This window comes from Manis pentadactyla, chromosome 11, assembly GCF_030020395.1.
Source record: "Manis pentadactyla isolate mManPen7 chromosome 11, mManPen7.hap1, whole genome shotgun sequence".
Lineage (NCBI taxonomy): Eukaryota > Metazoa > Chordata > Mammalia > Pholidota > Manidae > Manis > Manis pentadactyla.
In genome coordinates, this window is record NC_080029.1 from 101,074,602 (window position 1) to 101,096,077 (window position 21,476).

Sequence of the window (21,476 nt, forward strand, 5' to 3'; positions counted from 1 at the left end):
CATGGATGTGGATCAGGAACCCAGCCAACTCTCTGCCAAGTAGCCCCTCATCCTGGCACTGTTGGGAGCCCCATGGTGATACAGCCTGAGCCAGGGCTTAGGACATATCTTTTTATTTACTTCTTATGTACTAAAAAATTTTATATACTTCTTATCATACTATGAATCTGTAAAGATTTCAGCATCTTTAAGTATGACCCTTAAAAGAAGGGCATAAAACTTGTGCACTTAAGGAATAGCAATTAAAGGAATTTGACTCAGTTCATTCAGTAATTTTATTGATTAAAATACTGCAAAGTTCTACTTTTCATTTCTTCATACACAGGTATCTGAAGGAACAAAATTAAATTATTTCTAGTATGAAAAAACACTGTTACATTTTAGTAGGGTGATGTTATTTCATGATCATGTATCATTTCTACTCCTAAGATAAATGTCCATGTTACAGAATCACCGCTATTGCCTATGAGTCTGTTGGAAACAGAAGGCTGGCTGGGATTCTTGGCGTGGGCAGAAGGGCACTGGGGCCACAGACTAGGCCTGCTTATCAAATGATGTCTTTTGTCCTGAAAGGAAGGAATGAGAAGGTTTGAGGGATGAGAAACAGTTCCCATAAAACTTGGGAAATGAAGGTTTCTCAAAAGGAGGGATGGACTAATTCTTCAGTTATTTTTATGGGAAAAATTTAAAACACATTTGAATACTGATAAGAGAGAGGAAATCATTTAGGTTGCCTTTTTAAATTAAGTATTTTTTTAAAAAGTAATTTTATGAAAGATATTAATGAAAAATTACAGCAAATATTTGGGAGATAGAATGTAAAGAAATGGTCTCTGAAGAGATGATAAATGGTGTAGCAATTCAGCATTAATGATATATTAGTTTTAGATAGATTTATACATAAGAGTACTTCATATGATTCATTTCAGAGTGAATACTCTTAAAATTCAAGGGGTCTAAAATAATGTTTTTTATGCAGAAGCATTTTTAGTAAAAAGAAGCATCAGTGAGCCCCCATGCCCTAGCCCACCCAGCAGACTTGCGGTGAGAGGACTTTGGACAGGCCATGGTGGCCAAATGTGATTATTTCCTGGAAGACTCAGCCATGGAGCCCACTTGTGGCTTCACAGATGCACCTTAGAACACTTAGAGATGCTGCATCCCCAGATCTGGCTTCCTCTGGGTGGAGCCTGGTCCCAAGATAGATACAGACAAGAGGCACCTGGGAGAAATCAGGAGCCTTCCAAGAATGCTGGTAAAAGCCAGCTGAGATTCCAGAGGTAGGCATGGTCTTTCCAACCACACCCACTGTGTGTTAATTCTTACAAAAAGACAGAGGCCGCTCCATCACCGTGAGCAAGAAAAAATGTGGCTTATTTGGGAGAATTCTTATTTTCTTCCTTCAAACACATTCTAGAGCAATTCCAGTTCCAATTAATAAACCACATTCCCCATATTTGATCTTCATTTAGCTTTTGGGGGAAAAGTGCACTTACTCTCTCTTCTGTTATAATCTATTGAGAAAGCCTAGCTTGAAACTGCTGGGAATCTGGATCATTTCCAGAGCATGGGGAGAGGGGGTAAAAGGAAATGTGACTTGAAAGAGGTATTTGGTATCCAGCATCAGCTGTGATGAATCCTCTCGGGTATTCAGGAGAGCCTGAAATTAGAACCACAGGAAAAATGAGTAAGGAAATCAGTGCATTCTGCATTGCTGAGTTCTGGAAGTCAAGAGTAAGGGAAACACAACAACTCTTATCTCCAGTGAAAAACTGCTTGCTTTCAAAATCACAGGAGATAACACACAAAACAGTTTTTTAACAGCACAATTCCAAGGTGAAATGGTCTATCCAGGACTTCTAGACCAGCTCTCATGAATACTAACTGGCTTTTCAGAAGTTAATTTCCCATGGGATGGATTGACTATAAATTGTTCTGTTCTCCATTCTTATCTATTCTCACGGCATAATTCTAAGCCCAAACATGAGTAGATCTCAAGTATTACATTTTTACTGCACTCATCTTTTTTTTTAGATCAGTGGTTTGGACATTTTTTTTGGTCTCAGAACCCCTTTATATTCTTAAAATTATTGAGGCCCCCAAAGAGCAACTATTGATACTACTGTATCAGTAAGTAAATTACTGTAACAGTAATTTAAAATATTTGTTAATTCCTTAAAATAAGAACAAATTCAATACATATTAACATATTTTTATTGAAGAATATTTCTGAAAACAGAAAAATTAGTGAGGAGTGGTATTGTTTCATATTTTTGTAAATCTTTTTAATGTCTGACAGGTGGAATCTCGAATCTGTTATGCTTTCACCCTACTGTGATAGGTTTTTTTGGTTGAAGCATATGAAGAAAAATCTGCCTCACACAGATGTGTATCCTTGAACCAAACTTTGAGAACTGCTGCCCCAGTTCATTGGGGAAGAAACTTTAGGAATTAAAATGAGAAAAATGGGTACAGAGGTTGCTGTTTCCACCCAGCCTCTGCTCACTTGCCTGGTACTTGAAGACTGATAAAAAAATCAGATGCACTGAAAGAGCACAGCACCGAGGCACAGTCTGGGGGTTTTCATTCCCTTCCCACCAGGATTAAGATGGGTTCTGAAAACTAGGGAATTTGATGGGGAGAATTCCTGCTGCTTTTGCTGGGCACCTTTTGTGCATTTTGGTAAATGTACTTTAATCCAGATTTCTATAACATTAATTCAATAGCAATTTCTTATCTAAAACTTGAAAAGCACATCCTTAATAATCTCACCTGTACTTTGCGAACGAAGGATGGAGTCACTCTTTTTTCAAAGTCATCTATAGGTGTATATGAATTAAGGATCTTTATGATCTGCAAATAGTACAGAAGATGGTGTTTGGTCATGAAAAAGGACAACTCTGTCCATGAAATAATGGTTCTGGTGGTTTTGGAACTGTTGGGAACTGCATATAATTCTTTTATACTGTAATTTGGCTCTAGGAACCATGTGTTATTTGTTTCCAAGCAAAGAGAAAACAAAGTACGAAGAACATAGAGGGGAGCAAAGACAATTCATATAATGAGAGGGCTGTAGGAGAATTCCCCACTTTCAGCCTCCTTCCCTGCCTTCCCCCACCAGCACCTGCCTCTTCACACACATATAGCCATCTGTGAGTTTAGAGGGGCAAGGAATGTGTCATACGCACTCCTGTGTTAAGGCCTAGAGTCCGTATTTAATAAATCCTTATTAACGAGAGGGTGGGCCATGGAAGGTACATATGCTCCCCAAAGAGCAGCAGAGACCCGTGCACCCCATGTGGCTAAGCTAGGAAAGGAGACACCAATTATACGTTCTGTTGGTGAAGATCAGTGAGACACTGAGCAAGCCTGGTCACCTGCACAGCAGACAATGAGGTGCAGCGCTCATAGATCTCCTCGGCATCGCTGTCTGTGGTCTTCTTGACCTGAAGCAACCAGGCTGCCTGAGAGAGAGGTTCCAAAGTTTCCTTGGCCAAGCTATTTTGCAAGTTCTTCTCTTTAAGCCATTCTTCTAAGTAGCTGATGTTGCACCTGGAGTAAAAGGCAGAGGAGCAGAGAAGAGTGGGTGGTCCATTAGAACACTTTAGGGAAGGGTGCTGAATCCCACAGTGGGTACCAAGAAGGTACCGGAGTTCACTGAGAACCTTAGGACCACAGTCCAGCAGTTTCTTCATTTGTAACTTGAGGGGGTTGGACCAGATGATCAGCTCTCATGATCCATGGTTCTAAGGATCTAGGCTTGGGGTGAGGGTCATATAGTCATAAATTTTGGGGAAAATCTAAGCAGAAAACAGTGACTGCGGTAATTTATAAAGTTATTTACTAATAGATTTGAAAATCTACTAAAAGAAAAAATTATAGTGAAATTTGGAGAGACTTAATTAGCATAAAGACTTGTTTAATTCTTTTTCCTAAATTGGCAGAAGGCTTTCTTTCAGTCCACTGGGGTTTTTCTTCTTGTTTCTGTCACTAATTGTCATCATTTTATGAGTCAATAGGCATGGGTTTTATGTAAGCTTGAAAGTTACTCAACCTCCCAGGGTAAATGAGAGAGTTGAGAACCCTCATACATTGCCAGTGGGAATATAAAATGGTACAGTTGCTAAGGAAAACAATTTGGCAGTTACTCTAAATGTTAAGCATAGAACTACCATATGGCCCAGCAATTTCACTTCTAGATATAGACTCAAGAGAATGGAAAGCATGTCCACACAAAAAAGTGTACACATGTGTTCAGCACTTATAATAGCCCCAAAATGAAAAAAACCACAAATGTTCACCAACTGATGGCTAAACAAATCATGGTATAACCATACAATGGGATATTAGTCAGTAATAAAAAGGAATGAGGTACTGACACATGCTACCACATGGATGAATTGTGAAAACATTACACTAAGTGACAGAAGCAAGTCATAAAAGACAACATATTTTATGATTCCATTTATAAAAAATGTCCAGAATAAGGCAAATCTACAGAGAAAGAAAATATATTCGTGACTGAGGGAGAGGAGACTGGATAGGGCTAAGAGTGGCTGCTAATGGTTATAATGTTTCTTTTTGAAGTGATGGAAATGTTCCAAAATTCCATTATGGTCATGGGTGCAAAACTTTGCAAATATATCAAAAACCACTGAACTATTCATTTTAAATTGGTAAACTTTATGGCATTATAAACTTATGTATCAGTGAAGCTGTCTTAAGAAATTGAGTGTAAAACTAGGAACTCTAAGGTCAGTACTAGCTCCCAACTCCCCACGGAGTCTTATCTTTGCTTATAACATTAGCACAATAATGTCTAAGTAATGTTTTCCATAGGGACGTAATGAGATCAACATATCTTGTACTGTCTCCCCCCATCTTTGCATTGTCAATTCTGTTCCTAGTTTGAGTTCTTATTACAGTAGATTCCTAGTGGGCTGTTGAATCCTAATCTTATTCAATCCTGCCACAGTCCTTTCTTAATCTGAGTTTTGGGCATGTGAATTCTCCTGCTCAAAAATCTGTGGTAGAGTTCTGGTTCTTGGTAAGAACACACTCCACTTTGTGTCTCCTACTGAATGCAGCCAGAAAGCCTGGATGGAATGCCTGGAGCAGCTATTTGAAAAGTAAATAGTAGCAGGTAGATTAGAAAGGAAGACCAGAATCTGAAGCATCAGCAAATCAGCAGTGAGTTTCCCAGTTTTGCCCTCTGCTGCTCATTGGCCTGACCTCAGAGCAGACTGGAGCTCAGCAGTAAGCACTGATGCCTATGAAGCTCTAGGAGGAGCCCTCCAGTTCTGGCTCTAGGAGCTGAAAAGAGGTTTCTTAATGCTCTGAGAGAGGGAGGAAATCCCCTGCTTTTCTTTCTTCTCCTTTTCCTTTTCTTCATTCTTTCATGTTCAAGTCCCAAATAACCCCCTGGCGGTGGTGGTGGTGGTGGCGGTGCCAACACGGTCAGCAGGAGCCCAGAGCTCTGAGGGAGGGGGACTTTCACTGACTGCAGGGGCTGCGGTTCAAGAGGACTGGTGGACCCCCATTTACTTGACCCAGATGCGATCATTTGCAGAAAGCATGCCACATAGTGAGTTAAGTAAAGCCCTAGTTTCCTGTCTGGGGGACCAAAGAGAGGATCCCCAGGGATCTGAAAAGTACCAGGGGTATTATGGAGAAGAGGGGCTTGGGAAAGCAACCCTTTCCAGTTGTCCATGAACTCCTTCCTGGGCACACCCCTGAGACCATGCATGGTTCTGACTCTCAGCAGCACATGTAGACTTTGAGAACTGAACTATGGGATAGAGACCACCCAAGTTTCAGGCCAGCCACTGTGTGTCCCACACAAGATGGAACCAAATGGTATTACAAAGACTTTGAAAACTTCACTGACATGAGACGCACAGCCCACAAAGACCTTGCAACCTGAACTTAAGTGGGTTGATTAACATTCCGATAGAAATAGCAACATTCTCCATAAGATTCAAAGACTCAGAGTCTCATAGTATAATGTTAAAAGCTTCGAGGAGACAATTCAAAATTACTTGGCATATGAAGAACTGAGAACACCTCAATTCGCATTAAACAAGACAATTGATAGATGTCAGTTCTGAGATGACATAGACATTGGAATTATCTGACAAAAACTTAAAAGAAGCTATTATAAAAATGCTCCAAAAAGTAAAGACAAACTGTCCTGAGATAAATTTTAAGATGTAAAGTCTCAGAAAAAAATAGAAAATACAAAGAAAAACAAATGGAAATTTTAGAACTGAAAAATACAGTAACAGAAATAAAAGAACTCACTGAATGGGCTCAATAGCAGAATACAGGTAACAGAGGAAAGAAACTGAAGTGACCCTGATGGAACTTCAGCGAACTTGAAGGGATCAATAGAGATATCCAATTTAAAGAGTACAGAGGAAAAAAACTGAAAAAAAAAAAAAAAAAAAAAGAACAGAACTTTTGGGACCCATGGAACAATAATGAGAGGACTAACATTCGTGTCACTGAAGTTCCAGAAGGACAAAGTATGATTCATTGAGAAAGATGAAATGTTCAAAGAAATGGCTGAAAATGTCCCAAATTTAGTGACACACACAGACGTATAGATTCAAAAAGCTCAGGGAATCTGAGACTAAAGCAAAGAAATTCACACCCAGATACACCATATCTTATTGGATCATATGTATGTAAATTTGTATGATGTAAATCACATCATATTGTAGGGAAACAAAAATTCAAGTGATTATGCATTTCTCATGCATGAGGAACCATGGAAGCCAGAAAAAGTGAAACATTTTTAAAGTGGTGAAAAACACCTGTCAACCCAGAATTCTAGATCCCTAAAAGGACTACTGAAAGGATTTCTTTAGACAGAAAGGAAATGATATAAAAATGAGATTTAGGGTAAAAATGAGACTTGGAGCATTAGGAATGAAGAAGGAGCAACAGAAATAGTAAATATCTGGGTAAATGTAATAGGCTATTCTTCTCCTTTTGGGTTCTTTAAATATGGTGAATAGTTAAAACAAAAATTATAATGTTGTTCGGCAGAGTTTTTGATATATGTAGATATATAAGAAAAATACAACATAAATTAGAGAGAATATAAAGGCCTATGTGATGTTAAGGTTTTTACATTCTTCTTGATGTGGTAAGATACTGATTCTAAATAGACTGAAAAAGTTAAGTATGTGTACTGCAATTCCTGGAGCAACCACTAAAAAAGATACAACGATATATGGTAAAAACACAAGTGATAAATTAAAAAGGGGTACCAAGAAATGTTCAAATACCCAAAGGAATGCAAAAAAAGGAAATTAGAGAAATAAAAACTGTCAGAAACAAACAGAAAATAATAAAATGGTAGACTTATACCTATACATAAATCAATAATTACATTAAATTAAAATGGTCTAAACACTCCAATTAAGAAGAATAGATTGTCAGACTGGATTAAAAAAACAAGACCCAAATGTATGCTGCCTCTCAGCTTACCGAGAAGGCATAATAATTCTCAGTGTGTGTGCACCTAACCACAGAGCTTCAAAATACATGAAATAAAACCTGACAGATTAAAGGAGGAAACAGATTCATAATTATCCCTGGAGACTTCAGAACTCCACTCAGTAATCAGCAGAACTAACAGACAGAAAATCAGCAAGAATATAGAAGAACTGAAAAATGCCATCAACAAATGGGGTCTAATTGATGTTTATAGAACATTCCACCCAACAAGAGCAGAATACACACTCTTTTCAATTGCATGTGGAACATTCACAAAACCCCACCATATTCTGGGTCATAAAAGCAAATCTTAACAAATTTAAAAAGAATTGAAATCATGCAATGTTTGTTATTTTTTTAAGGTAAAAATATTTAGTTTTTATTTTAAAAACAAGCCTGGTGAAGTCTCAGGTTAAGTGAGATGGTTGGTGACTCTGGTATCATAATTTATGGTATATTTCAACCTGTATGCACTTCGAGATTTTTTTTTATTGTGGTAGAAAACATATAATGTAAGATTTACCATTTTCACCATTCTTCAGTGTGCAATACAGGCGTGTCAACTATACGCTCATGTTGTACAACAGATGCCCAGGACTTTTTTATCTTGCAAAGCTGAACCATTGAACAATTCCCCTTTTCCCTGTCTTTTTAGCCCCAGGCAACCACTATTCTACCTTCTGTTTCTAAGAGTTTGACTGACAAACTATGTTCTTTGATCACACAGAGTTAAACTAAAAATCAGTAACAGAAAAGTAACAAGAAAGTCTCTAAACACTGGGAAATCACACAACATATTCCAAATAATCCATGGGTCAAAGAGCAAGACTCAAGGGAAATTAGAAAATAGGAACAAAATGAAAGTACAACATATCAAAATTTGTGTGATAAAGTAGTGCTTAGAGAGACACTCAGTGCATTAAATGTCTATGTTAGAAATGAAAGGCCTCAAAGTCCATAATCAAATCTTCTATCTTAAGAAACTAGAAAAAGAGCAAAATAAATCCAAAGTAAGTAGATGGCATGAAATAATAAAGACAATAAAAGAAATCAATTAAATTTTTTAAAAATAGAGAAAAATCAATGAAAGCAAAAACTGGTTCTTTGAAAAGAGTGAAAAGTGGCAAAATTGATAAACCTCTAGAGAGACTGATCAAGAAAAAGAGGGCACAGATCACCAACATAGGAACAGAAGATTTTCTGCAAGAATGGAAAATCTCTACAAATCCTACAGAAATTCAGTGAATAAATAAGGAAATATTACAAAAGCTCCATGCACATAAACACAACATCTTAGATAAAATGGACCAATTCCTTGAAAACCAAAACCTACCAAAACTCATTTGAGATTAAATATGTAACTTGAATAATCCTACAACTATTAAAGAAATCGAATTCACAGCATAAACCCTTCTGAAAAAGAAAAAAAAGTCTGTAGTGGCTGCCCTTTCTTAGGACTACAAAGCCCATATTTCTCAAGCCCACCTTCCACTTTCTCCTTCTAACCAATCTTTCTGGATGCTCGCCTCCCTCCTGGGGCTCCACTCAGAGGAAGCCATTCATTCTCTGCCATCTATTTTCCTTCACTGAGGCCTGTGCTGTTCCTCTAATCCTCGGTCTGCTGAAACCTTCCCTGTCTTTTAAGACCCAGATCAATGCTTTTTGTATTCCTCCCAGATTCCCTCAGGCCAGCAAGCACTGTATGTACTTGGTTCCCATTATTCTGGCTCCCTAACTGAACTGTCCGCAAAAGCCTACACAGGCTTATATCAAATGTCACCCAGCAAAGCAGCCACAGAGAGACCTGCTGTCAGCGTGCTCTTGTGCAGACTGCAGATAAAGTTCCACAGGAAATAGAGCTGTTATGATCGATGACTAGGAACACAAAAATAATTAGGTGTTAAGAAAATCTCTGTATCTTCTCAGGAACTGGTCGGCCTCACCACACCCAGTGGGTCCAGAGAACGGAGGCTGTCATACTTTGTGTCCTGGCAGCCAGAAAGCCCAGGGCCAGCTTTCAAGTAGTCGGTCCACTGTTTCTCTTTTTCTTTTCTGTGGCCTTGGTTTTCTACTTGTATTCATATTCTGTTATTTTGTTACTTGTGTTTTCATTGTAAAGCCATGTCTGATCCTTATGGGCCTTGCTCGTGGCAGGAGCTTCATAAATATCCGGATGAGCAAATCCTCTAAAATGCTCCTGCTGCTCAGAGCGAGGCATGGTGAAGGCACCACTTTCTCTGATGACCACTTTCAGCTGGTAAAAGGAATCAGTACCGCGTGCCTATGGGGACAGATGTTGCCTATCTAGAGCCATTCATCTTGCTCATGTCCTCACTCAGTCTTGGGGACCCGCAGATGAAATGAGATTTGTTTAGCAAAGGCTCTAGTGGCACATTTAGGTTTATGGATTAACTTTAAATAGTGCTAAACCTACCTCCAAGGCCTACAGAGCCTCTGCTCAGAGCTTGTGTGATAAACAAAACGAGAGAAGACAACTCCCAAAGGCCAGTCCTTCTGCACGCCCCCCTTACCTGCAGACCACCTGGTGTCATGGCAGTTTGCCAGCCTGCTCTGTGCGGATGGCCAACATGAAGTTTTACTGATGCTGGAGAGGTGTACTGGGTGCCTCACATTGCTTTCCTGGCTTAGGGTCCTTCCTCTGTCACCTTCCTTTGCATCACTATCATTGGCCCTATCCCAGCTTTTCACATCTCATACAGGTATTAAAACCCTGTACATATTTTTAAAAATCTTAAATATCTGCCCCATACTATGTACTTTGGGAATGTTTATTCAGACCATAGCTCCGGAGTGTGTGTTTCCTCAATTCAGAGATAACGAGGAGTTGACACATTCCCTTGGCGGTCCGGATCCAAGCTACAGCTCTGCTGTGGTCCTGCTCCCTGAGCGACCCTGCTTTATGGGGACAGGGCTTTCCCCGCCAACCTGAGGAGGGTCCTCCCTTGGGCCCACAGCTGTGCGTTTGCCTGCCTCATTTCCCCTGCCTGCAATGTTCTTCTCCCTTGTAAAATCCCTCCGTGCACAGCTCTCAGGCTTCTCTAGCTTTTCTGTCCACAGTAATCTCTCCTCTCTGAAGTACGTCCCACACCAGTTGCTTGTGACTTAATGGTAGTTGCCTTGAATAGCTGTTTAGCTCTTTTGAGCTTCCTGAGGACAGGAACCAAATCGCTCCTTCCTTTGTGTCTTGTTGCCTCCAGCCGGTATGCCATTTCTAGCCGTGGTGGTGAATAAACACTAGTTCAGATATGATAACCACAGAGGGCCAGAATTTAAAATATATAATTACTAGTTCCCAGTTTAAGCTACTTGGCCTGAGTGTCAAGTGGGCACGGTGCAGTGGGGTGGGAGCAGGGGCTGGGGCCTAAGCTCGTGCGGGACGGGGCAGGGCTGTGTGGCCCCAGAATTTAAGAGCATTCTTTCCAGCCAGCCTCTCCAGGGTAGGTGGGGGCCTTTGGCTCTTACCTGATTTGCATCCCTTTTCTGCAGGAGCACATGTCCTTGCGCAGGAAGAGGCTGTTCAGCGTGATGGCCCCGATCAAGAAGAATTGCTGCTTCACCGCCTGCCTCACCAGCTCAGGGTCCAGGCCGTTCTGGCACATGGTGCTGTAGAAATAGCTCAGCTGCTGCAGGACAGAGGTCATGGTGTAGGTGTCCGTGTCGTCTATGCTAGATGACCGCTTCCGGAAGCCTGTGGGCTTCAGGCCAGAAATGCCTTGCAGGCTTTCATACTCCAGCATGCCTGGCACTACAGAGAAAAATGGGAGCTTTTCTTGCACACACAGTGGGGACAGCCAGAGAACATTTTCCCCTGCTCTCACGTGTCTATCTCAGGCGGTGGGACATCATCTACAATAGTCAATAGTAGAAGCAGTTAAGACAGAGAAAGCAAGGAATCAAGGATTGGGGAGCACGAGGTGTAGGGGTGAAAGGGGTGGATGGCTGTTTCCAACAGCTCCCCTACTAGGCTTGGAGCAAGTCTTGTTTCAACTTCATGGGGAAGAGAGCAGGTTAGCATGATAACTCACGGTCTGGGACCATTTAAAGCCTAAGGTATTTAAACTTCAGAAAACTGAAGAAAGTATACAAGAATTTGAGTGGGGCATTAAGAGTTCAAAAATACTTGGCTAAGACCCAGGATCAGTCACCTAAGTAGCAATGGTTCTCCCAATATTTTCCCTTCAGGATAAATCACCCTTACAGAAAGAAAATTATGAACTATGTACTTATATGTATGTAATCATTTCAAGCAATCAAAGAATTAAAAAGTGGACATTTATACTAAATTTAAACTAAATTTTCCTGGTTTTAAATTTATACTCTTTGTAGTCACACATTCCATATACCACATCTACTTTTTAAGGTCTCAATGTTACTATAAATATTTTTTGGCCATCAATTCTTTTCTTACCGATTATTGGCTGAATGTTATTTTCCATTACGATAATGAACTGATGATATATTCGTATAGCCACATCACTAAGAATTTGTCTGTATTCTGAAAGGTCAAAATTGTTCAAGCAATTCTTATTCTGATGTGGACTATTATGCTTCATGAATTCCTGTAAGTAATCGTGAGCACATAAAAATTAGGATAATACACACATGTAGAACATTAAAATATTCTCTCTTACTAATGACATAAGAATCAACTTCTACTGCAAATCCTACACTTGAAAACATAATGTCTGATTTGTATCACCTGAATTCTTCATGTTTGACATAGCGCTTATTTTCTGTAACTGTCACTGCATTGCAGACTCCCCTGCAGACATGTGCCGCCATAGCCCACAGACTACAGCAGACAACAACTCCCACGGAAGCTCAGGGAAAAAACTGCGAAGCGACCAAGGAGACAAACTTCTGTAAGGGGTTAGGAGATGCGATCAATAAGATTCATGCTTTTGTAATTGCAGAATATAGAGCAATCTGAAGTATTTTAAAATGTGTGTTATGGACTGAATGTTTGTATCCTCCCAAAATTCATATACCCTGAAGCCCTAACCTCCATGTAGCTCTATTTGAAGATGCGGCCTCTGAGAAAGTAAGGGTGTGATCCTGATTGCACAGAATTAGTGCCTTTGCAAAAAGAGACACTATAAAGTTCAATCTCTCTCGTTCAAACCCCGTGCATCAAGGAAAGGCCATGTGAGGACCTTCTCCCCCCGACCCCCATGCACTAAAGAAAGGCCAGGTAGCAATAAGGCAGCCATCTACAAGCCAGGAAGCGAGCTCGCATCAGGAACCAACCAGGCTGGCACCCTGGATCTCAGACTTCTAGCCTCCAGAACTATGAAAAAATAAGTTTCTGTTGTTTAAGACTACCAGTCTGCGGTGTTTTGCTATAGCAGCTGGAGCAGACTAATACAATATGTTTAATATGTTCAAAGAGATAAAGAAAAACATTAAGACAAGAAGATGTTATGTTAAGAGGCAGAGGTACAAAGGAACCATGAAATTTTAGAAAAATACAGTAACTGAAAAAATATTCAGAAAAAAGAACATTGTATACATGGTCAAAGGGGACAAAGAGAGGGTCAGAAAACAAAAGGTGCTGAATGATATCCTCCTCTTCCATTAGTGTCTCACAGATGCCAATGGACTGGTCTGTGGCCTCCTCCTCATTTTCATATTACTTTTAGCCAGAGGTAGAATTTTATTTACTTATTTCTCCTTTTGTTCCACAGTACTGGTAGGATTACTTTTGAATTTTTTTTACTTTCCTTCCATTGGGACAACTGAACTATCCATGTAGAAGAAGACAGATCACTACCTCACACATCAGCTTGGGACAGATAAATAACCACGCCCATTCATGAATCAATCATGAATAGATAAAAATGTAACTGTGAACGCTCAGTTTGAATTACACGCATTTAGAAACAAGGAAGAGAATCAGTCCATGATCTTAGGGCAGGGAAGAATTTCAAGACACTAAAACACATATCATTAAAAAATAGGATTGATAGATTTAAGTACATTAAAATTCAAAAATTGTGTATGACAGGACTACATAAAGAAAATTACAAGATAAGCCCATAATATATAAATACCTCTTACAAGTCAATAAGAATAAAAATCACCTCCAAGAAAAATGAAGAATGCTTGTCAGTCGGCAATTTAAAAGGAAACCCAGATGACCAGTAAGCACATGAAATGATGCTTGACTTCACTAGTGATCAAGTATTTGCAATTTAAATCAACAAGGTGTTGTTTCATATCCATGAGATTGGTAAATAATAAAATGTCTGCCAAGACCAAGTTTTGGTAAAAGGTAGGAGATGCTGGAAACTTCACAGTCATGGAACTATGAAATGGTACAATCATTTTGGAGAGCAAGGAATACCCTAGAAAGCCACTTTGTTATTTTAGGTTAATGGAATTTTGCTCTGTGAGTACTTGAAGGTGGAGAACTCCTTCAGGATGTTAGCCCCTGGGGAGCAGAGTCAGAATGACAAAGGATTTACGGATTATGGAGGAACAATCAGAATCTTATAGAAAGAACAGCTGTGAAGAAACAGGCATGCTGGATGAAAACCTTTATTTGAGAGTCATAATTCTGGTAACTTCAGAATTTTATAACCAGAAGGAAACTTAAAAACCATCTAATCTACCCCAATGATTGAAAACTCAAGGCAACTGAGGACTGGCTCCATGACCGAGGTCTAAGACTTCCTAGGTCTTATGTCTGTGACTTCTGTCCAAGCAGGTACGTGAAGTTGGCCTCCTGGGTGAAAAGGAAGCTAGAGAGCCAGTTGGAACAGAGGCTGTCCCTGGAGCTGGGCACATTCCTAACCCCTCCGGTGAGCTCTGGCTCATGAGGAGGGTACCCACAGGCAGTCAGCGTAGAGCACAGAGCAGGCAAGCACCCCCCCTACCTCTTCTCCGCTGTACTGCTTCAGGCAGTTGAGGAAATGACAAGTATTGGAAAGCCAAAAGGACAGCATCTCGAAGTCTTCTAAATGTTCCTTAAAAAAAACAAGAAAACACCAAGTTGGATTTGGTGATTTTGGTGCTTGTTTGGTTAGCTGGTGGCTGTTGATCAAATGGAATCCTTCTTTTATTCACTAAAGACTTTGTGAAGTTTGTATTACATTTACTTAGCAGGTTATGATTTGCAAATATTTCTGTGTACGTTATGTCGCTTATTACAAAGCTGGAGTCAGGGCCTGCAGGAATGCCTCGTAAATATTGGTCTCAGTCTCTGCTCTCCAAAGTGCACATTCTGACTTGGAAGACAGATATAACATACATAGGATACAGTTAAATGAGTGGCTGGGTGCCACAGGATGGGCGTAGACTGTGCTAAAAAAGCTCAGAGGATGGAGGGATGATGGGAAACCACGATAGCTGAGACAACATGAGAGAAGCAGGAGGATGTCCTCTCTGAAGGAAAGGGGTGGAGAGACAGGAGCTCAGGACCAGGGAGTCTGTTGTGGGGAATACTCCCGCATAGGGGGCAGGAAGGAGACAAACAAAGAAGGCAGAGGTACAGTGATCAGAAAGGTAATAGGAAAACGAGAAAATCCCCAGATTTAAATAAAAGACATGGGACGAGGGTTTCAAAGAGATGGTCCTCATGCTTTGGTCCATTTAGCGGTAATAAAAATTAAGGAAATACCATTGGATTTAGCAAGAGGAATTGCTGGTGATCTTCTGAGGAGTGATGGGGGAGAAGCTAGACTGCAAAGAGCAGGGGTGGAGACCACCAGGCTAAGCACTGTGGCGTCAGGGCGTGGGATAAGAGGCGCAGCGACTAGCGTGTGCAGACTGAGGGCCGCTTGAGTGCGCTGTGCGCCGGAGGGGGAGGAACAGGTCCTGCGCACCAACAACGGCAGAGGGCAGGGCCACACTGGGGAAGCTGAGGTGGAAGGTGCTGGCGAGAAGGAATTTATATTCACGCCATGCGTCTTTCTGTTTCTAAATATTTAAACATTCCAGAGCGGCAAGATGGGGCAAACGCTGTGCCTATGGCCTGAGACACAATGCAAGTTTGCCATAAGGAAACCCAATTTATGAAAATATGGACAGAGAAAACATCAATTTATGGAAGCTCCTTCCCAGGACACTGGTGGCTCTCCTAAGACAGTGACTATAAAGCACCCAGTACAGAATAAATGCTCCCAATTCGTGGTGAATAAAGACTTCTTGGTACAAAAATTTGGGGGGGTAGGGGAAAGGGAAAAATCACCCATACTCTGACCTCTCATGCATTTATTCTTCTCTTTTTCTAGAGTATTTAAAATAGCATTTAATTAGTCATGAGTCTACTAGGACATATATTTTACTAAAAGTGAGATAGGACTTCCTACTGAAAAATTCAAATATATTCCAACCTCAAACACTGCTTCTCATTTGGAAGGGGATGAAAAATAAGGGATCTATATTTCACTCCTCCCTTTTCTTCTGGATGGGAAATAAAATTACATCATGCAGTTTTAGACAGAAGAATTATTTAAATACAAAGGGAAGAGATGAGTCACTTTGCAGTCTTGCCATTCAAACCTGTTACATCAGCAGGTACGCGCTCCTTGAAGCCGGGCCTCTCACCACCAAGGGGTAGGGGGGCTGAACGCAGTGGCTCCCAGGTTTCAGTCTCCTGGGAAAGGCTGTGGGGTCTTCGGGCTGGTCCCTAGCCTTCGGAGCCCCTGACCTAGCTTGGCTTTTCCTAACAGCTTGGCTTCCTTCACTGACTGGGCCTCAGACAGGTTTGAAGAACTGCATGGCTCACCAGACACCGGAGGTGAGGGATGGGCAGATAGGAGCAGCCGGTCATTCACACAGGTGTTCCTGAAGAACCGTAATATCAAGGGCCAATGTCAGACATGTGCCTACCTTGACCACCTGCTTGATGCCATTAATGGTGCTGTTCATGAGGGACTTGAGCATGTTGGCGTCGTTCAGAGAGTCTGCGTAGCGGACGCACATGAACAGGATGTGAGCGGGCAGCCCTGGGATCATGTTCACCACCACTCCGCGGGGCTTCAGGTCTGGAACAGAAAGAGTTGATGAGGATTCCAGCTGACAGTCAGCCCTGCCCTTGAGGTGAGCGCCTCTGGCCGCAGGCCGGGGCTGTTTGCCTTCTGCACTTGGTGCTGTGTCTGCAGGTGCGGGATGTCTTTCCTCTTTGAGGGATTCAATCTGGCTCTTTTCTTGTCAAAAACACACAAGTGCCACCTACTGCTCTTCTCTTCTCATTTGCAAAGTACTTTCTCTTTTTTAAAAGTATGAATAAGAGATAGAATTTGTACTTCTTCCTGGTGTGGAGACCCTGGATTTCTGATCCGCAGTGCCACACGTGCCCCACTGCAGCCTCTGTGATGAGGACAGAATGCCATCCCGGTGACTGCATGCACCTGCCTGAAGTTGGGAAGACAGGTGCACGACATCCTGCAGAGGAGGCGTGCTGGCCTTGGCATGAAGAGAAGAATGGCAGGGAGAGAGTGGGGTAAAGGGAAGACAGAAACTTTATAGGACAAAGCAAGATAAGCAAAGACCTTGCCATGGCTGCATGAAGACAAGGGAATGAAGAGGCCCCATAGCTGTGTACCAGTGAAGGTGGGAAGGAAAGGGTAGGATGCTCATGTGCTGTGAGGGCGGCCGTTAGCAGAAAAGAAAGTTAGGTTACATGTCGGCTTTCTGCTCTGAGATGTTGGGAGCAGCTGATGGGAAGGCAGCTTGTCTCCCTCCCTGTAGAAAACCAGGTGGCTGTCATGGTGAAGACAGTGTATAAGACTGGTTCTAAGACCACCAACCCTTAAGGACACACACTGGGACAGTCCTGTAACTGAAGTGTGGCTGGGGAGCCTCCATCGTATTGCCTGCAAGTAAACTCCTCAGTAGAGGTCAAATGGGGCACAGGGCCATGGTTACTCCTGCCATGGTGCCACGCTGGGAAGGAGGGACGAGGAGCTGGGGCTGCCTCCAGACCCTGGGAAGGAGGGGGGAGGAGGAGGACAGGGCAGTGCTGCTAAACTGGGGGTACTTCTGGCTCCCATGGGAACCTGGGCAGTGTCTGGAGACTTTCATTGTCATGACTAGGCATTGCTACTGGCTTCTCGAGGGTAGAAGCCCAGGATGCCGCAGGGCACAGCCCCCCATGCCAGTGAATTATCTGACCGACAGTGCTGAGGCTGAGAGTCAAGCAGCAGAGGGAAGGGACGGCCTCCTCCCCAGGACCGCCCCCTCCCAGGACCGCCTCCTCCCAGGACCGGCGTTCAAGTTCTCAAAGACAAAGAGAGCACGCAGAGTTCCAGGTTTCGCTACCGAGAATGAGGTTTTGAATGAGCTTGGCCTCATCTTCTCTCTTGTATTCCAGCATTCCAAGGTACTCCTTGGGTCCTGAGTGCCCATCACTGGCTGTAAGGCAGAGGCAAACAGTCCATGAAATAAACAAAAACAACTTCCACAGGCTTTCTAAGGAGACTACTCTCTTTCTACCCCATTCTGGCTGGTTTGCGCATGAACTCCTGTGGCTGTCAGAAAAACGAAAACTTTATTAATCCTGAAGAATTTCTTCTAGTAGTGATTCCTATCTGAGTGTATCAATGCATACAGCTACTGCTAAAAAGGCTGGTTATTCGTGAGGGAATCTTTGAGTGTCTGGTATGTATCCAGCACAGCAGGGGCAGAAAGCAATCCAAGATGTTGCTCCTGTCTTCATGAGGCTAGCGCTACAGTTAAGGAAACAAGATTCAGGAAACATCTGGTGTGTAAAATGCCCAACTGCATGGTCCTAAGGGGGCTGTAGTGGTTTCCTACGTGCTGTAACAAGTTATCACAAACTTAGTGGCTTAACACACCACACACTTTTTATGTTTTGGAGGTCAGAGGTCAGAAGACTGAAATGGACCACGGTTACTCCTGCCATGGTGCCACGCTGGGAAGGAGGGATGAGGAGCTGGGCCTGCCTCCAGACCCTGGGAAGGAGGGGGGAGGAGGCACAGTTACTCTGTAAACTGAACTCACAGTGATAGCAGGGCTGTGCTCCTTGTGAAGTACCAGGGGAGCATCTATTTTCCTTCTCCAGCTTCTAGAGGCTGCCACCCTCCTTGGCTTGTGGCCACATCACTCAGACCTCTGCTTCCATCATCATCTTTCTCTCTCTCTGCTTCCATTGCCACAGCTCCTTCTCCCATCCAGCATTCCTGCCTCTCTCTTATAAGGTCTCTTGTGATTACACTGGATCCCTATCTTAGATCCTTAATCACATCTGAAAAACCCCTTTGCCGTGTAAGGTAACATATTCACATATTATGGGGATTGGGACATGAACATCTTTGGGTGGCCACAGGCTGCCTGCTAGTTCCCAAAGAATCATGTCTTTCCTGAAAGAAGGAGATGTGACAGCAGAAGCAGAGCCTAGAGAGTCAGAAAGATTTTTGAAGATGTTTGTTGCTCACTTGGAAGATGGAGGAAGCGGCCCCCAAGCCAAGAAATGCTGGTGTCCTCTGGAAGCTGGAAAGGCAAGGGAATTCTCCCCTAAAGCCTCCATAAAGGATGCAGCCCTGATGACATACTTATTTCAACCCGGTGGAAACCACTGTGAACTTCTGACTTCTAGATAACAAATTTGCGTTCATTTATGCCACTAATTTTATGATGATTTGTTATAGCAGCTGTAGGACATTAACACAGGGCCATAAGAATTCACAGAGAATGGCTGGAACTGTTGAAAAATGCTTCTTGAAGGTAGCACTCCAGTTGGCCAAGAAAGTGAGATGGCTCTGGGGGGTAAAAAAAAGATTAGCGCAGGTAGAGTTAACAGAATTCTTCCTACTGCAGGAGAATCTGTCTGTGCATTTACTCGCTCTGTTTCCTTGGAGACTGGCAGAGGTTGAATCGATTGTTTTACTAAGCAACACTGTTAATAAGAATGACCTCTGATCAGTAAATTTTAACTGGACCGGGAGGAACAATAAACGAAGCAGAAATAGCTGATAAGGACATCATATCTTGGGTATTCTTAAGTGTTGTGACTTGTATCTGGGCATGCTCTTTGCAGGGACCCTGGAAGCTAATCCCACCTATGGAGTGCTCAGGAGACATTGGCTTCCTGCCAAAAGCCATGTGCATGAGCTTGACAGCAGGTGTTCCAGCCCCAGGCAAACCTTCAGATGACTATGTCCCTGCTGATAATTTGGCTGCAACTCGGAGCCAAAACCACTTAGCTAAACTGCTCTTGGATTCTTGACCCTCAGACACTGTGTTGTTAAGTGTTTGTTGTTTTAAGTTGCTAAATTCGGAGGTAGTTTCTTACATGACAATAGATAATTTACACAAGAAGATAATCTGATGTTTTCCACTTTAGACACATTGAGTTTGGGGTGATAACAGGAAAGCAAAAGAGGTAGTCTTAGAGGCAAAAAGGGACCAGGACTCAGGAAAAGAAGGGTGTCCCTTACAATTACAGAGGGTCCTTTTCACAGAAGCTCATGGATTTTGGAAATTTTTATGCAGGGATAGTGTTTCATTCATTCATTCTAGCACAGGGACACGAGGGGTTTGGGAAGGACAGACATTCCCTGAGCTTACTGGGCAGACCAAAATATATCATTTATTACTGAAAGGGACAGATCTCCATGTTAGCTGTAGACATTTTAAATTTGAGGTGAGAGTTGAACAAGTAACAAGAAACAAGCTCTTCAAAGAAATGAATATGGAAAAGGGGACAGGCAGGTGAAGCTAGAGCCTTAGTGATAAAGGTTGGGAGGAAGAGGAAGTAAGAGTGAAGAGCATCAGAAGAGAGACGTCGGAAAAGTTCACCGACACTGAAGCAGACGAAGGAAAGAAAGGGAGAGGGTCCTTTTCACAGGAGCTCGCGAGAACGCTCAAGTTCAGTCCACCTTCAGGACTGCTGTCTGGCTTCTTAGATCTCTACTTCTTTCTAACCGAAATTGGGATATTGATCCTATGTAACTGGAAGAGGAAGTGAATTTCAAAGCAGTTAGATTTGAAACTTGTTCACACTTTCATTTTTAAAAGGGGAAGAAGTTAAAAGTATTCACTACAGGGTATCCCTTAAAATTACATGAGCATATCAGGTATAATTTGAGGGGGTGAGCCATCTTCCTGCCTCAGAGGGTCTTTCCATTGGCCCATCACTGAGCCCCAAAGCCCCCCAGTTGAGAATCATTCCTTTGGGTTTCAAAGACCTGGGATGATTAGGAAGCAGACACTTCAGTGCATGCTGCCCTTAGCTGAAAGTTCAAAAAACAGGAAAATGTTATCTTTCCTACCTTTTTCAATTGTCTTGGTTAGAGTCTTGACTTGATCTTGTAGCTTTTTAATCACTCTGTCCTTCATGTCTAACTCTTCTTCAAGATCCTACAGAAATCAAAAGAAATAAGGACATTAGTTTAGAAGCATGTTAATCTATTTTTTGGTAACAGCTTTACTGAGCTCTCTTGCACAGGCCATACCATCCACCCACATAAGTGTACACTCAGAGGTTTTTAGACCGTTGATTATGCAACCATTGACATTATTCAATTCCAGAACATTTCCATCACACCAAAATGAAAACTTGACTTTTAGCTGTCATCCCCATGTCCCCCCTTCCCTTCTAGCCCTTGGCAACTGCTACTCTTTCTGTCTCCATATATTTGCCTATTCTGGGCATTTAATATAACTGGAGTCTTACAATATGTGGCCTTTTGTGTTTGGCTTCTATCACTTAGCTTAAATGCTGTCAAGGTTTATCCGTGTTGTACCATGTATCAGTACTTCACTCCTTTCTATTGCTGAATAATATCGTACTGTATGGATATACCAATTCATCTTATTTTTCTCTTGATAAAGTAATCCCTATCAGAGAGATTTAAAAATATGAATGGGTTCTCTGATGTCAGAGAAGCTGGAGAAGAGAAACTTCAGAGAGTTGGGTCCTGGTCTCGCCTTTCCTTTGTGATAAGGGGGTGGTCTTGTCCAGGCTGAGTGTAGCTCAGGAGCTGGGA

The 21,476-nt window shown here is 42.1% G+C and overlaps 1 protein-coding gene across 6 annotated transcripts in view; it reads right to left on the minus strand.

Annotated features, from left to right (window-relative positions):
- Positions 1 to 257: 257 nt before the first annotated feature.
- Positions 258 to 21,476, minus strand: part of MYO5C (myosin VC) — an 88,922-nt gene continuing 67,703 nt past the window's right edge. For 3 of the 6 annotated variants that reach the window (XM_036917758.2, XM_057488809.1, XM_057488811.1), the window contains 9 exons: positions 20,760 to 20,847; positions 17,788 to 17,880; positions 16,357 to 16,511; positions 14,400 to 14,489; positions 11,933 to 12,083; positions 10,987 to 11,269; positions 3,378 to 3,552; positions 2,773 to 2,853; positions 258 to 1,660 (listed from right to left, as the gene is read on the minus strand). In XM_036917758.2, the coding sequence (XP_036773653.2) occupies positions 1,508 to 1,660; positions 2,773 to 2,853; positions 3,378 to 3,552; positions 10,987 to 11,269; positions 11,933 to 12,083; positions 14,400 to 14,489; positions 16,357 to 16,511; positions 17,788 to 17,880; positions 20,760 to 20,847 (1,269 nt within the window). In that variant the 3' untranslated portion in view covers positions 258 to 1,507. Of the gene's footprint in view, positions 1,661 to 2,772; positions 2,854 to 3,377; positions 3,553 to 10,986; positions 11,270 to 11,932; positions 12,084 to 13,294; positions 13,456 to 14,399; positions 14,490 to 16,356; positions 16,512 to 17,787; positions 17,881 to 20,759; positions 20,848 to 21,476 lie in introns of those variants that run through there. The other 3 variants (XM_057488810.1, XR_008992606.1, XM_057488812.1) reach the window with 3 other exon arrangements.